At 41.8% G+C, this 12,773-nt stretch overlaps 1 protein-coding gene across 5 annotated transcripts in view; it reads left to right on the top strand.

The window, feature by feature from the left end:
* The window catches only part of LOC122549660 (sideroflexin-5-like), a 327,471-nt gene that overhangs the window by 173,232 nt on the left and 141,466 nt on the right, over window positions 1-12,773 (top strand). For all 5 annotated transcript variants that reach the window (XM_043689683.1, XM_043689593.1, XM_043689511.1 and 2 more), the window contains one exon: window positions 8,896-8,986. In XM_043689683.1, the coding sequence (XP_043545618.1) occupies window positions 8,896-8,986 (91 nt within the window). The remainder of the gene's footprint in view (window positions 1-8,895; window positions 8,987-12,773) is intronic.

Raw genomic sequence — 12,773 nt, 5'->3', positions numbered from 1 at the left:
ATCTCTATTCCCTTTTTTGAACAGGGGCACAACATTCGCCACTCTCCAGTCCCCTGGTACCACCCCCGTTGACAGTGAAGATGAAAAGATCATTGCAATTTCCTCTCTTGCTTCCCACATAATCCTCGGATATATCCCATCAGGCCCGGGGGACTTGTCTATCCTCAGGTTGTTCAAAATGTCCAACACATCTTCCTTCCTAACATGTATCTCCTCTAGCTTACCAGTCCGTTTCACACTCTCCTCTTAACAATACGGTTCCTCTCATTCGTAAATTGATGCAGACTTATTGCCTGTATGTTTAGGGCCTTTGTGTAGCCATGAGGGTTGTGTCTGTCGGTCTGGGGACCCCTTTGGGGAAGAATCCTGAACAAATACGGGTTTACTTACTATTGCTCCCAGTGGTGGGGAGCTTCGGTGAGATTGCACTGCGTGTAGTAATTTAATTGAATATAATTTAAGTTACCTTGCTATAACTTGGTTTAATTTTATTTTGTTTGTTTATTTATTTTTCTTCTTTTTCAATGGTTATTTATTGAATTGTAGTTTTTGTAGAGGTTTTGTTTTGTTTTTTTCGTGTTCCAACAGTTTGTGGTGTAGAGTAGTAGTTTGTTTCCTATTATTGTTATTATATTATAAAGTTGTCACACTATTTTGTAATTTTGTAAAAAAACTTAAAATCTTTCTTTTCAATGAAAATATTTACAAAATAAAATCTACCTCGGCCTTGAGTATACTTAGGACCCAACGTCGACAGCCTCCTTTAGTAAAGAATTCCACAGATTGATTACCCTCTGAGAGAAATAAAATCCTCCTTATCTCTGTCTTAAAGGACATCTCTAACTGTGATATTATGTCCCCTTATCCTAAACTGTCCCACAAATGGCAACAATCCCTCCTTTTTTACTCTGCAAAGTCCCCTAAGAATCTCATATGTATCACTGAGGTTTCCTCCCATTTTTCTAAGCATCAATGAGTGCAAGCCAAACCCACTCATAAGAAAATCCCTCCTTACCTAGGATTGAGTAAACATTCTCCAGATTACCTCCAGTGCTAATATATCTTTCTTCCCTATTTAATACTTCATTTCCTTTGAAATAAAGCCCAATATTCCGTTTGCCTTCCCTATTACCAGCTGAACTTGGATGCCAGTTTTTTTTATGATTTATGCACAGGCATCCCTAAAACCTTCTTTCGTGTAGCATTCTGTGGTCTTTCCTAATTTAAATTATATTCAGCTCTTCTAGTCATCCTGCTAAGATGTATAACTTCACATTTTTCATATCATACTCCACCTGTCAGGTTTTTGCCCATTTGCTTAACCTGTCTATATTCCTTCTTCACGTCATCCTCACCACTTAGAACGTAAGAAGTAGGAGCAGGAGTAGGGAATTCAGCCCCACAAGCCTGCTGTTCAATATGATCATGACTGATCTCATCTCGGTCTCAACTCCACTTTAGTCCTCATTCCCATTACAAATCTGTTTATCTTCTCCGTAAATTTACTAAATATCCTGGCATCCACCATACTCTGGGTAGTGAATTCCACAGATTCATGATCCTTTAAGAGGAGTAATTTCTCCTCATCGTTTTACAAACCTACCTAAAATTATGATCTCTCATTCTTGATTGACCCACAATACAAAGCATCCTCTCTATGTCTGCTTTGCCAATCCTTTTAGCATCTCATATACCTCAATCATATCAGTTATTTCTTGGACCAATCTGTCAAGGAACCAACCAAGTAGCAAATTATTCTGGATTTGGTATTATGTAATTAGGTGAGATTAATTACTGATCTGAGAGCAAGGATTCCCCAGGAAAGAATTCTAGTGTGTGAGAATTTCAATTTCAGTATGTGGACAAAAATCTGGAGTCTCATACTGCATTCTGAAGTTAAGGAAAAGCAATTACATAGGCATAATGACAGATTTTGCCCTAGTGGATTGGGCAGGATGAGTTAAAGGTAAGACAGTTGATGAGTGGTAGCAGATGTTTTAAGGAGAATTCAATTTCTCCCAACTAAAGTATAGTCCCAAAGAATCTTCTCCACTAATTTCCCTACCACTGATGTATCACCGGCTTATAATTCTTGGATCACCACTGTTGTTCTTCTTGAACGAAGGAAGAATATTGGCAGTTCTCCAGTCTTCTGGAACTTAGTCTGTTGCTAAAAATGATTGAAAGATCTATGTCAAGGCCCCAGCAATCTCCTGCCTTGCTTCCTTCAGTATCGTGGGATAGATGCCATCAGGCCCCGGGGACTTATCAACCTTAATGTTTTTCAAGATACCCAGCACTTCCTCCTTAATATTGACTTGCCTTTACTACTGAGCAAATCTTTGGAATTGAAGGCAGACAAGTTCTCGGAGTCTAATGGCCTACATCCTAGAGTCTCAAAGGATGTGGTAGCAGAGATAGTGGAGAGATAGCTTTTAATAGTCCAAAGATTCCCTGGATGTAGTCAAGGTTCCAGTAAATTGGAAACATGCTAATATAATGGCCCTTATTCAAAAAGGGAGAGAGGCAGAAAGTAGGGAACTTTAGACCAGCTAGTGTATTATTAAGGAAGCAACAACAGGACATTCAGAAAGTCAAAGTGCAATCATCAGAGTCAGCATGGTTTTATAAAGGTATATCATGTTCGACTAATTTGCTAGGGTTCTTTGAAAATATAACAAGCAAAGTGGATAGTGAGAATCTGATAAATGAGATATATCTGGACTTCCAGAAGGAATTTTATAACATGCCACACAAAAGATTAATAGACACGGTCAGATCATATGGGGTTGGGGTAATTTATTAGCTTGGATAGACAATTGCCTAACCAGCAGAAAGCAGAATAACATTGAAGGCGCAGCAATATATTTCAAAGTCAGAATGGAGAATGTCTTGGTGTCAAGCTTATAAACTGTATTCATCCAAAACAAATGGAGAGTATTCCATCACACTCCACATTTGTGCTTTGTAATTGGTGGATAAACCTTGGGACTTAGGAGGCGAGTTACACACCAGAAACTTCCTAGGTCATTTCAGAGGGCAATCAACGCATTGTTCTGAGTCTGGAGTCACATATAGGCTAAACAGACATGGAGGTTAGATTTTCTTCAGTAAAAATATTAGTGAATTAGATAGGTTTTGAAGACAAACAACAATGGTTCCATGGTCATGCTTATGGAAACGTGCTTTTATTTATTGAATTCAAATTCCACCAGCTCCATGGTGTGCCCAGAGGAATGGTGTGGGCCTCTGGATCATTAATCCAGTGACAATACCCACAATTATCTCCTCTGTGGGGCTCACAGCCTCACAGTCTGACAGAAGTCCAATCTGAAAACACAACAGGGAACCTTTTACTTCAGTTAATACTATAAAACCCACTCTGTGTTAGGTGAATGGTGTGCCACACACAAAAGATTGTTTTGTCAGTTTTGATTGCTGTTGTGCCAGTACACGGTTGTCATTGAAATGGCCATAGTTTATTCCTCAGCCTGTCTGTGCACCAATTTGAAACTGTCAGGAGATGGATTAAACATGATTTAACCCATTCCCACTGGAAGGTATCTTCCCTATTGTTGTATTACTGCTTGCTCTTGCAATGTTAGAAGGTTAAATCAGCTATGGCTCAACATGGTAAAAACAATGACTGCAGATGCTGGAAACCAGATTCTGGATTAGTGGTGCTGGAAGAGCACAGCAGTTCAGGCAGCATTCAAGAAGCTTCCTTTATTCCTGATGAAGGGCTTTTGCCCGAAACATCGATTTCGAAGCTCCTTGGATGCTGCCTGAACTGCTGTGCTCTTCCAGCACCACTAATCCAGAATACGGCTCAACATGACAGCAACAGCCATTATGTGACTGACCATTGATCTAACTGTACTTTGAGTGTCTTTGCACAGCCTCACCTTTTATGATTAGATTAGATTCCTTACACTGTGGAAACAGGCCATTTGGCCCACCAAGTCCACACTGACCCTCTGAGGAGTAACTCACCCATACCCATTTCCCTCTCACTAATGCATCTAACACTATGGGCAATTTAGTATGACCAATTCACCTAACCTGCACATCTTTGCACTGTGGGAGGAAACTGGAGCATCCGGAGAAAACCCACGCTGACACGGGGAAAATGTGCAAATTCCACACAGACAGTCACCCAAGGCTGAAATCGAACCTGGGTACCCGGTGCTGTGAGGCAGCAGTGCTAACCACTGTGCCACCGTGCCGACCCATGTACCTGAAATCACAAGCGCCCGAAGAATATAGAGTCATAGAGCCACACAGAAACATGCCCTTCAGTCCATCTCTCCCGCGCTGACCAGATATCCCAATATGACCTACTCCCATTTGCCAGCATTTGGCCCACATCCATCTAAGCCCTTCCTATTCATATACCATGTTATCATTGTACCTACCTCCACCAATTCCACCTTCAGCTCATTCCATACACGCACCACCCTCTGCATGATAAAGTTACCCCTCAGATCCCTTTTAAATATTTCCTCTCTCATCTTAAACCTATGCCTCTAGTTTGGACTCCCGCACCTGAGGAAAAAGGCGTTGGCTATTTACCCTACCTCAGTTCCTCAGGATTTTATAAATTTCTATAAGGTGACCCTTCAGCCTCTGACACTCCAGGGAAAAAAGCCTCAGGCTATTCAACCTCTCTCTATTACTCAAATTTTCCAATCCTGACAACATCCTTGTCAATTTTATCTGCACCCTCTCAAATTTAACAACATACAGTATTTCCTAAAGAAGGACGAACAGAATTGTACGCAGTATTCTAAAAATAGCTTCACCAATGTCCTGCACAGCCGCAACATGATTCCTATACTCAGTGTTCTGTCCAATGAAGGCATGTGTGCCAAATGCCTTCTTCACCACCCTGTCTACATGCAACTCCACTTTCAAGGAAGTATGCACTTGCACTCATACGTCTCTTTGTTTAGCAACACTCAGCAGGGCCCACATTAAGTGTATAAGTCCAGTCCCAATTTGCCATACCAAAATGCAACACCTCACACATATCTAAATTAAACTCCATTGGCCACTCCTCAGCCCACTTGCCCATCTGATCAAAGTCCTGTTGTACTCTGAGAGAATCGTTGTCACTGTGGCAAAATAGGTCTGGGTAACTCCAGAATACAACAATGTAACTCAGTGCTAATGTCTGAGGAAATCATGAGAGGCAACCTTATGTGATTTTGCATAACTGAGTCCATAATACCTCAGTGTACTGCAGTTTCTTTGAGTGAGCAAGCTGTGACTTGAGTCCACAACAGAGATTTGAACACACAATCCAGGTTAACACTCTCATTTCTAAATAAAAAAAAAATGTCAGTGCTGGAAATCAGAACCAAAAACAGAATTCGCTGGAAAACCTCAGCAGCTCTTGAAGTATCTGTGGAGAGAAAGCAGAATTAATATTTTGGGTCCAGTGACCCTTCTTCACAACTGGTTGTAGCCAGTAAAAGGTTGGTATAAATGGTAAAGTTGGGGTGGGGAAGAGGAAGGAGGAAACGATTGGTGGAGATGAAGCCCAGAGAGAAAGAAAAACAATTAGGCAGACAAATGAATGGTTAAAAGTCAACCTGGAAGAATAATATTAGGGACTATTAGTGGTTAACAATGGGTTGTTTGTGGTAGCAGCCCATGTGATAACAAGGCCTCTTGTGTAGGGGTTGGGTAAGGACATGGGAGAAGGTGCTCAAGACAAAGTTATTGAATTGAATATTGAGTTCTGAAAGCTGCAGGATTCCCAAGCAGAAGATGAGGTGCTGTTCTTCCAGCTTACTAAGCTTTTTTGGAGCACTGCTGCAAAAGACAGAGATGTTGGACAGGGAACACAGTGGGGTGTTGAAGAAGCAGGTAACTGGAGCTCAGGGTCATGTTTGCAGATAAAACTTCGGTATTCGGCAAAGCGGTCACCCAGTTTCCATGGAGACCACATCATGCGCATCAGGGGCGTCAGATCCAACCTCCCCACCAGCCCACCCCTCACCCACGGCACCTTTCCCTGCCACCGCAGAAAGTGCAAAACCTGCGCCCACACCTCCCCCTCATCTCCGTCCAAGGCCCCAAAGGATCTTTCCACATCTGACAGAAATTTACCTATACTTCCACACACATTATCTACTGTATCCGTTGAACCCGAAGTGATCTACATCGGGGAGACAGGACATCAACTTGCGGATTGTTTCAGAGAACATCTCTGGGACACCCACACCAACCAACTCCACCGCCCCATGGCTGAACATTTTAACTCCCCCTCCCACTCCACCAAGGACATGCAGGTCATGGGCCTCCTCCATCGCCAAATCCTTGCCACCCAACGCTTGGAGGAAGAACGCCTCATGTTCGGCCTTGAGACCCTGCAACCACGAGGGATCAATATGGATTTCATTTCCCCTCCCCCCAACCTTATCCTAGTCCCAAGTCTCCAACTTGGCACCGCCCTCATGAACAGTCCTACCTGTCCATCTTTCTTCCTTCCCACCCATCCGCTCCACTCTGCTCCCAAACCTATACCTTCACCCCCACCTTCATCTGCCTACTGCATTCTCAGCTATCTTTTCCCCAGCTCCATCTCCCTCCCATTTTTCTCTCAGCCCCTTGGCCCACAACCCTCATTTTTGATGAAGAGCTTATGCTCAAAATGTCAATTCTCCTGCTCCTCGGATGCTGCCTGACTTATTGTGCTTTTCCAGTACCATACACTTGACTCTGATCTCCTGAATCTGCAGTCCTCACTTTCTCTTGCTCCACATCGTGCACAGTAAGTACAGTAGAATAGATTGAGTGAAATGCATGTAAATCACTGCTTCACCTAGAACATGTGTTGAGAAGCTCAGCACAGGAAGAACAGTGCCTCATTTTCCGCTTGGGAACTCTGCAGCTTTCTGGTAGCTCATTGGTCCATGAAAGTAACAAACAAATAGTTATTAGTGAATCAGTGTTTCTTGATAACTTGTCAATGACTCCTCCCATTGCTTTGATGATGACTGAGCAGACTTATGAGGCATTTGTTGGCCAAATCGGATTTGCCCTGCTCTTTGTGCACATGCTTGGTACTTCTCCTGGCATGTTCCCTTACACTTTTCAATAAACTAAATTCGCCACAGGCATGACGGTAATGATACCCCATGTGGGATATGTTAGACCATTGTTTACAGATTCTGCTCATGATACCTCATGATACCTAGGAGATACCTAGTAAACTTCCAAGATCTGTTCTGAATTAACTAAGTATTCAAGTGATAGTCACAATATATTGAGTAGTATGCCAAAAACAGGCCTAACTAATTCCAGAGTTGTCACAGATATGAAAAGATTCAATGAAACTGTCCAAAATATCCAATTTACCTGGCTGCCAACCCCAGGTCAAAAGAATACACTCACCAGATTTCTGTACTTGAAAGGAAAACATATAACTCACCATAGCTTAACTCTACCCTTTTTTCAGAATGCCCAATGCATATACAAACAGACAAACAAAGTTAAGACAAGACTCAAATCACAGAATTGTTACAATGCAAAAGGACACCATTTGGCCCATTCTGCCCTGAACCAATTTTATCACCTAGTGGCAATCTCCTGCCTTTTCCTTATATCCTTGCATACCATTTCCATCCGAGTAACTAAGCATTGTCCTCTTGAATGCCTCAATCAAACCTGGCTCCACCATATTTTCAGAAATTTCCAAGTATTATGGATTTGGAAGGCAGATAAAATCTCAGTGAAGCACATTTCTGGCACTAGTCTGGATTACAGGTGTCACCTTCTTTCTGGTTCGTTTTAACTCTTTGATGAGAACATCAGGTGTGGACACACAATTTCTCAATTTTCACTCACCAGTTGCGGATTTACCCTTTCAGCCATCTTTGAAGGTGGTTTTATCTTCTTTTCCTTTCAAGGGGATAATTTTCAGACAGAGTACTTAGCTGCTTGGGATTTCCTTTTATTTGTCCAGTCACCAAAGGGAGAGCAATGACTTCTTCTTCAGCTGCCCCACTCAGGAAGACATGCTGATACTCAAGCCCAACTAATCCTGAGGCTAACACAAAAGTTAAAGATTTAAGCAAATCACTCAAAAGTCCCTGATATTCCTGTCTGATGGATTGAGGTTAACAGAAAACACTGACCATGTTTCTGTACTTCACAAGAACTATAATTTATTATAAATAAGTCAGATCTAACTATAAGCAAATGGAAATATGAATTATTAACATATATCTGTAGTCTGGAACTCTGCCCACTTCTTAAACTCCTACACACATGTGCAGATAAACTCAGGCAAACAATATACAGGGATGGATGTTATGGGCGAAGCTCGAAATTACCAATGTCCACAAAACATTCCTAGTGTGAAATTGTTTCATACTGTACAACCGCATGTTAACTAATTAAAACAAAAATAATGATCATTCAAGCCAGGTATCATTTTCAGATCTGATTTGTCTAATAGTACCATCAGCTGTAATCATTAAATTGTTATAGTTGGTGTTCCTCCAAATCTCCAAATACCTAGTCCTTCTTTTCTTCCTCACCATCCCTATCTGTTGAAATGAAGCTTTATTACATTAGCTCCTACTCTTGCTGAGCTCCCAGTATTCAACTGTCGAGTTTCTCCAACTCCCTCCCTCTTTTCCTTGCCCATTGTAACCTTACAACCAAATTACAGATTTTAAAATCAAGGTGAATGACTGCTTACCAGTTTATGATCGCCTGCTTTTTCGTATCCTGCATTATAACTTTAAGGCAAATACTTCTCTTCCATATCTTGTCAGGGAAGTGGATTTTTCTGCTTGCAAATTATGAGGCTGAAATGAAAAACTTTAATTTATCTGATAAAATTAAGGACTGTCTGATGCTTTCATTCCACTTTTATTTAAGGTAGGCCTGAATCTTTTCATCAAGAGAGCCAACAGATTTAACCCAGCAACCCGCTCACTCATCCAGCGTTTTGTGCCATTTCCTGCTGTAGGTACGTAAGACTTGTATTATCATCTGAAAAGAATGCTGAAAATGAGCATTTTTTAATCTCCCTGATTGCTTTCACTTTTGTCCCTGCAACCCTTTTTAGACAATCTTGCATTCCCTATGTCAGCCTTTCAGTATTTTCTCATTTGCTTCTATATAACCGTTTGGTTTATTGTTGACGTCTGCCTTTGTTGAGAGGAGCTCCCAAGATCTGGTCCATATTTTCTAGAATTTCACCATTGATCTTAATCACTGGGGGGAGATGTTGTGCTGTGAGAGCTGGTTAGACGATTACATTAGTTTATTTGGTCTTTAGTAAAAGTATAATGTCCCTATTCAGTGGTAATACTGTACAAGTTCAGATTCTAGAGCGAAACCTGGCATTTTCAACAAAAAAAAATTATACAAAATAAAACCATGAACTAAACAATAATATACAAGGATTACTGGAACCATCCCATTACAAACATCAGAAAATAAGAGTCAACCCCTTTTACCCCAGCAATACCTTTCACAGACCTTCAGAACTCAGTGAAGATCACCCTATCTCCACACTAAAGCATGTTGCTCAACTGGACTAGCTATAATTGGTTTTATTTTGGCAAACTGCTGAGCCTTTGCTTGATAATATTTTCTTCAGTTAATATGTCTTCCTGAGATCATGAAACAAACTACTAATTCGGCTCATAAGGATATAAGGTCGAAGCAGATGCAGGTAATTCAGCTTCTCGAGCCTGTTCCAGTCGTGGCTTATCTCATCTCACCCTCAATTCAACTTTCCAGCCCATTAGTTGAACATACTAAGAAAAATAGAACTTATTCCAGTCCAGACTGTTTATAGATTACTGATAATAATACCTGTGCTGTCATGGACCACTTCTTTCTGCATGACCCTGCTTCTGGCTATCTTTCTCTTTCTCTCTGGAGTCTTAAAAATTCAGTCAACAAACATCTCCCCAGATGATTTGCTGGTCTTTCAGCTGGAATTACATGACTTCTTGTAAGTGCTGTTTTGAACTCAGACTTCAGAATTATGTTCTGACTTTATTCGAAAAGGTCTGATCTTCACGGAACTAAGAAGCTACGGCTGTGTTTACTGACACTAGTGTATGCACACTATGTGTTGTTTAAATTTATGCAGAAGCATTTCAGCAGGTTGAGGTATGTGAGGAAATGCAAGGTACGGGGTTCAGGGGACATGGAGTGGAGAGCAGGATTTGGGGGTGTGGCCAGGAGAGAGGGGTCACAGGATGGGATGGAAGGGGAGGAGCTCCTACCCATTTCTTCACTCCCCCACATCCTCACTTTAGCCCTCTAATAGAGTCATCCAGCACAGAAACAGACCCTTCGGTCCAACCAGTCTGTGCCAAGCATAATCCTAAACTATTCCAGCTGCCTGATCCTGGCCCATATTCCCTCCAAATCTTTCCTATTCGTACACTTATCCAAATGTCTTAAATATTATAATTGTGCCCAGATCCTCAGGAATTTCATTCCACATAAACCACTCTCTGTGTAAAAAAATTGCTCCTCATGTCTTTTTTAAATCTCTCTCCTCTCACCTTAAAAATGTAGCTTCCAGTCTTGAAGTGCCCTATCCTAGGAAAAGACACTTACCATTAACCTCTCATGATTTTACAAGCTTCTTTAAAGTCACCTCTCAACCTCCCATGCTCCAATGGAAAAAGACCATAAGACCATAAGACATAGGAGCGGAAGTAAGGCCATTCGGCCCATCGAGTCCACTCTAGCGTCCACTCTCTCCAAGCCATGTATTATCTTGTAAGTTTCTGTTAGATCTCCCCTTAATCTTCTAAACTCCAATGAATATAATCCCAGGATCCTCAGCCGTTCCTCATATGTTAGACCAACCATTCCAGGGATCATCATTCCAGGGAAAAAGGCCCAGCCTGTCCAACCTTTCTTTATAACTCAAACTCTGTCCTCACTCCCCCTCACTTCCTCACCACTCTACTCACCTTGTGCGCCCTCAATCCCCTCCCATCCCACATCCTCAATCGTTTCCACGTCCCACTCCTCTCCTTCCACCACCACAATACCCCCATCCCACCTCCCCATTTCCCCCAGCCCCATTCCATTTCCTCACTCCCGACAATTGAATGCTGTTTTAAAATCACGCTTTCTCTGAGCACACGCTCAGTGCAGCCTTTGTGTATGGCTTTATATGTTAACCTGACATGATGATGCAGCCAGGCTGGAATCATGCTTATGCATATTTCCAGATCCGTGCACATGTGCAATTGCTCACCTTTGCACGTGTTAGCAGATATTGCCAAAAATGAAATCTATTTCTCCCCCATTTTAGAATTCAAGTCTCAATAATAATAGTAATAAATTATGAAGCTTCATCACAAAAAGGCCCATTTTCTCATAAAGTTTGGAGAAGATGTCGACAATGAGCTGAAGTTCAGTACTTGAGAGTGCACTTACACAAGAATCAGCCAAATTCCAGAGCTCATTGACTGAAGTTGAAATAGTTTGGGTTTGGATTGAAAGTTGTGTAGGTTGGATGCCTGTGGGAAATTTAGTGGAGGCAGGGTACCGTTACAGTGAGGAAATTTCAGAAGAGGTTAATGAAATGACACAGCCTTATTTGGCCCCAGATTTCACTGAGCTAGTGTTTGCGCTCATTCTAATGGTGAGGATCATGGCTTACGTATCATCGAAGAATAGGCAGAGAATATTGACAAATTTCTGAAGGTAGCCACATTTCAGGAGCATAAGCTTTTACGGTTGACAGAGTCACAGTCTTTCATGAATGACAGTTGATGTTATTCCTTGTATAGTCGGAGATCACAAAATTAATCACCTCCTCCATCATCCCCTCAAGTCCCCATATACTTCAGAGACTCGGACAATCTACAGAAAACATCTGTCAGCAATGGAGAAGCACCACCAGAGGTCCCTTCACAGAATCCTACAAATCCAGTCACAAACCCTGGACATTTAGGAAGGCAAATTCAGTGTTAGCATTCATTTCAAAAGGGCTAGAATTCAAGAGCAGAGATGTACTGCTGAGGCTATATAAGGCTCTGCTCAGACCATATTTGAAATATTGTGAACAATTTTGTGCCCTGTATCAAAGGTAGGATGAGTTGGCATGGCAGGGCTTCGTTTACAAGAACAATCCTGGGGATGAAGGGCTTGCACATCCCACCCTGGCAATGTTTTTCTACAACCTCTACCATCAGGGAGAAGGTACAGAAGCCTGAACACATGCACCAGCCGGGTTCAAAACAGTTTGTACCCTACTGTTGTTAGAATACTGAATGGACTCACAAACTCTTAACATTTGCCTGTGCCTGTGTTTTTGTTTTTGCTGCTGTTTACCTATTATTTACTATCCATGCTACTTAACTCTGTGATCTGCCTGTATTGTTCACAGTACAAAGCTTTACACTGTGCCTCGGTACACGTGACAAAAAAATTCAATTCGATTCAATTCAGTTGTCATATGAGGAACAGTTGTGGAATCTAGGTGTGTACTTGTACTTGTTCAGAAGGATGAGGGGAGATCTGATTGAAACTTACAGAACACTGAGAAGCCGAGATAGAGTGGACGTGGAGAAGATGTCTCCACTGGTAGGAGAGACTAGGACCCAAGGGCACAGCCTCAGAGTGAGTGGACAACCATTTAGAACTGAGATGAGGAGGAATTTCTTCAGCCAAGGCTGGTCAATCTGTGAAACTCATTGCTACAGAGGGCTGTGGAGGCCAAGTCATTGAATATTTTTGAGACAGAGGTTCTGCATGATAGAATAATAGAGCAG

Source organism: Chiloscyllium plagiosum, chromosome 1, assembly GCF_004010195.1.
Source record: "Chiloscyllium plagiosum isolate BGI_BamShark_2017 chromosome 1, ASM401019v2, whole genome shotgun sequence".
Classification (NCBI taxonomy): domain Eukaryota; kingdom Metazoa; phylum Chordata; class Chondrichthyes; order Orectolobiformes; family Hemiscylliidae; genus Chiloscyllium; species Chiloscyllium plagiosum.
Note: the sequence above shows the minus strand (reverse complement) of the source record. Positions and strands in the feature narration are given on the sequence as shown.